Below are 4,508 nucleotides of genomic sequence, written 5' to 3'. Positions count from 1 at the left end.
ATGCCCACTAGATGGTTCTGGGAATGCCTATTTCTTTCTCAGGGAATTCCAGGTACACATGGGTACATCAGTGGCAGAATCTAGGTCACATACCCGTGTTCCAGTAGCAAGGGAGCCTGGGAGAATGTTTTTGCCTTCTTTTTCTTTTTTTGGTCTTGTTTTGTATTTGGTGGTGTTTGGTGTGGAATTGAGGGCTTCGCATTCTTAAAGCATACTCTGCCATTGAGCTATATATATCCCTGATCCATGCCTTCTATCTTTTGAATCAAGAGGCTCAGTGACCACAGTCTGAAATCTTTAATTCTAGAAATCTTGATTTCATGCTTAAACCAAACTGGTTTGGATCTCATACTTTAGGGCACATTAGAATTGCCAAAAATAGAAGCTTGGATCCAACCTTACTTAAACTAACTGATATAATCAAAATCTCTCATAATGAGCTGAGGGTATCCATATCTGTAATAAGTGCCCAGGGGTTTTGAAAAACACCGACTTAGATGTTTTGTTGACTAAATTTGTCCACACTATTATGTTCAACTATCATCTCCCATCTCCTTAAGCCTACGGATTATTCAGTTCTGGTAAATGTTGAATAGAACTTAGTCCTACTGGGGGTTGATATGCACTCACTGGAAAGACAACACGAGTGATTTTAAAGAGCTTTTTGTAATTTAATGGTAAAAGGAAATACTCAATCCATCTTTTCATGTCATTTCCCCAGAGGCAACACAGTAAAATAGATCAACTGATATGTTATAAATTGATAGGCTGAGTTTTAATTTTGTCTTTATGGATAAACTATAGTTTGAAGTACTTTAAAACTCTAAGAACCTCAGTTTTCAAATATGACTATTTTATTAACCAATATATAAATACTAATTTAAAAGATCATAAAAATCAGTTAAAATGAAGATTGAAGAATGGTTACAATTTTTTGATTTATCTGCTGTTTTAATGTCAAATTAATTATACTTGTATTTATTCTAAGAAGTAGCCTTCTTAGGCTAATAACTGGTTCAGTGTGTAGTGTAAATTAAACATTATAGAATTAGTCATCCTTGGTAAGCAAAATGTGCTTTCAGCCATTACCTAAAAAGACAAAAAGCATCATGTTACATACATATACAACTCCATTTTTTCTTTTGTTTATAAAAGGAGCAAGTTTATTTCCCTCTCAGAGCTCTGACTGTATGAAGATAAAAGTCCAGTACTAAATATTTTCATTCGGACTGTTTGGTCAACATTACCCCATCCTAGGTAAACCTAAAGGCAAGTTCTATAAAGGACTGAGCAGTAGCAAAAGACTTGGAAAATGAGTTATGAAATGTTTCAATATTCTAGAATGGGTCCTTGAAAATTTTTCAGTTCTTAAAGTGTGGTGCCTTTGCAACTTTTTAACATTCTTTTACTTATTGTTATCTTTCTTATGTTACAAATGCAGAAACTGGTATCTAAAGGTAAACTTGTTTGCTTTTGAAGTTCTTTGACTAAAACAATACCTTAGTTGCCAAAAACAAGTTATCTAAGATCTCAAAGTGTGCTAGTAACATTAACCTCCAACCCCCAAATAGTCAAAAGGTAGAAACCACCCCTTGGAATTTATCTTTTCTTTTGCCCACCTTTTCAACGTTCTGTAATTTCTGGATATTCAGTTGGGTCCCAAACCAGCCAGGCACCAGGACCTTTAAACTTAACTATTTTTAGGAGACTTCTCTATTTTAAAATGTGCCCCCCAAAAAGGTAAAGTTTAATGAAAGTGAATTTTGACAGAAACCTTGATCACTGTAACTGCTGGTAAATGTTTGAAGAATGCATCTTTTAGGAACTAGTTCACGAAACAGAGGTGATAATTCACTCTTCCAAGGCAAGAGTTGTTGGGATTAGTGGTTGAAGCTTTGTAATAGCTATAAAGTGATTAAATTAGGTACTTAAGAAAATATAACACAGGAAAGTGGAATATACAAAAACAAGATTATTTGCAGGAACATACATAAATGCATTGACATAAACTGGAATTTATAAAGAACCACCTGGGATAATGGTTAAAAATAGAGATTCTGACTCTAACTCTGAAGAATCTCATTCAGTAGCAATGGGCCTGGGACTCTGTAGTTAAACAAGCTGCCCAGGTGATTCTGATAGAATAGTTCACAGATTACAATAAGAAACAGACTCATTATTACATTTTCTAGTCCCTGAAGGGAACGATTGTTATGCCCTGGAAGTCTAAAGATTGATTACTCAACTGTTATCTGCTAAATTCATCTGGTGATATTTAGGTCTTAAAAAGAATGTATACAACCCTTAATAATAAGGTCCAGGAGGAAATGAATGATTTATAACAACTTCTGAAAAAGAAAGCAGTTATTCTTAAATAACTACAGTTTTGGTGATAAAATACAGGTTCAATATTCAGTTCACCTATGAATATTCTAATAACTTAGGATGCTTATCATTGGAGTTACATATAGAAAATGTTCATGCTAGGTCATAAGGTATAAATCATATATCTGGGTAATTCTGGAGGGTCAGTAGGGTAGATCCTTTGGAACCATTCAGACTATGAGATGTTTATAACTTGGTTAAGAAGTCTATTCCGTGCCGCGGAGTGCGATGTGGTAATGGCGGCGACCGAACCAGACCTGCTCGACGACGAAGCAGCAAAGAGGGAAGCAGAGTGCTTCAAGGAACAAGGAAATGCATACTATACCAAGAAAGATTACAATGAAGCTTATAACTTATACAAAAGCCATAGTTTAAGAATGCTAATGCGGTCATGGAATATGAAAAAATAGCAGAAATGGATTTTGAGAAGCGTGATTTTCGGAAGGTTGTTTTCTGCATGGACCGTGCCCTAGAATTTGCCCCTGCTTGCCATCGCTTCAAAATTCTCAAAGCAGAATATTTAGCAATGCTGGGTCGATATCCAGAAGCACAGTCTGTAGCCAGTGACATTTTACGAATGGATTCCACCAATGCAGATGCTCTCTATGTACGAGGTCTTTGCCTTTATTATGAAGATTGTATTGAGAAGGCGGTTCAGTTTTTTGGGCAGGCTCTCAGGATGGCTCCTGACCATAAGAAGGCTTGCATTGTTTGCAGAAATGCAAAAGCACTGAAAGCAAAGAAAGAAGATGGAAATAAAGCGTTTAAGGAAGGAAATTACAAGCTAGCATATGAACTGTACACAGAAGCCCTCGGGATAGACCCCAACAATATAAAAACAAATGCTAAACTCTACTGTAACCGGGGTACGGTTAATTCCAAGCTTAGGAAACTAGATGATGCAATAGAAGACTGCACACATGCAGTGAAGCTCGATGACACATATATAAAAGCCTACTTGAGAAGAGCTCAGTGTTACATGGACACAGAGCAGTATGAAGAAGCAGTGCGGGGCTATGAAAAAGTGTATCAGATGGAGAAAACAAAAGAACACAAACAGCTTCTAAAAAATGCACAACTGGAACTGAAGAAGAGTAAAAGGAAAGATTATTACAAGATTCTGGGAGTGGACAAGAATGCCTCTGAGGACGAGATCAAGAAAGCTTATCGGAAACGGGCCTTGATGCACCATCCAGATCGGCACAGTGGAGCCAGTGCTGAAGTTCAGAAAGAAGAGGAGAAGTTTAAGGAAGTCGGAGAGGCCTTTACCATCCTCTCTGATCCCAAGAAAAAAACTCGTTATGATAGTGGACAGGACCTGGATGAAGAGGGCATGAATATGGGTGATTTTGATGCAAACAATATCTTCAAGGCATTCTTTGGAGGTCCTGGGGGCTTCAGCTTTGAAGCTTCTGGTCCAGGGAATTTCTTCTTTCAGTTTGGCTAATGAAGGGCAACCACCAGAACCTAGAAAATGCAGACTCACTCAGTTCAACCTTGAATGTGGACACAATTCACCTCCTTCCTTCATCATGTCTCCATGTACTTAGAGCAGTTTCGTTTTCTCAGTTGGATGCCTGTGTCTGTGAGTGTGGTGAAGGAAAGGGAGCCAGTACCCAAGCCTGGGGAGGGGAGGGAGGTGGGGGGTGGACAGGGAGGCAGCTTGTGAATTTTTGTTTTACTGTTTAACTTTATTAAAAAAGAAAAAAAAAAAAAAAAGAAGAAGAAAATAAAATGTTTGACCCTTTCAAAAAAAAGAAGTCTATTCCAAGACAAAGGGAACGGAGAGAGGATGGAAAGAGCAAAGACAGTAGAAGGAATTGGACATAACTTTCCTAAGTTCATATATGAATACACCACCAGTGAAACTCCACATCATGGACAACCACAAGAATGGGAAGTTATACTCCATGTATGTATGATATGTCAAAATACACTTTACTGTCTTGTGTATCTAAAAAGAGCAACAACAAAAGAAGAAGTCTATTCCATTGGGAGGCTCCTGTTCACCTTCCAGGGTTGGGTTAAATGCCCTTATGTGGGCTTCGCAGTGTCAATGACAAGGCCCAACCCTAAGCCACCATGCTTCTTATGATACACCATCCACATTGCAGTTCTTCAAA

At 37.8% G+C, this 4,508-nt stretch overlaps 1 protein-coding gene across 1 annotated transcript; it reads left to right on the top strand.

The window, feature by feature from the left end:
- The first annotated feature begins 2,752 nt into the window (after positions 1-2,752).
- Positions 2,753-4,064, top strand: LOC306659205 (dnaJ homolog subfamily C member 7-like). Its single transcript, XM_079136613.1, has one exon. The coding sequence runs from the start codon at positions 2,777-2,779 to the stop codon at positions 3,830-3,832; it is 1,056 nt and encodes a 351-aa protein (XP_078992739.1). The 5' UTR covers positions 2,753-2,776; the 3' UTR covers positions 3,833-4,064.
- The last annotated feature ends 444 nt before the right edge of the window (positions 4,065-4,508 follow it).

Source organism: Sciurus vulgaris (genome assembly GCF_902686455.1).
Source record: "Sciurus vulgaris genome assembly, chromosome: 4".
In the NCBI taxonomy this organism is placed as follows: Eukaryota; Metazoa; Chordata; class Mammalia; order Rodentia; family Sciuridae; genus Sciurus; species Sciurus vulgaris.
Note: the sequence above shows the minus strand (reverse complement) of the source record. Positions and strands in the feature narration are given on the sequence as shown.

Excerpts from the sequence above, each read along its gene's own strand:
- LOC306659205 (XM_079136613.1), top strand. The coding sequence starts at position 2,777 with ATGGAATATGAAAAAATAGCAGAAATGGATTTTGAGAAGCGTGATTTT.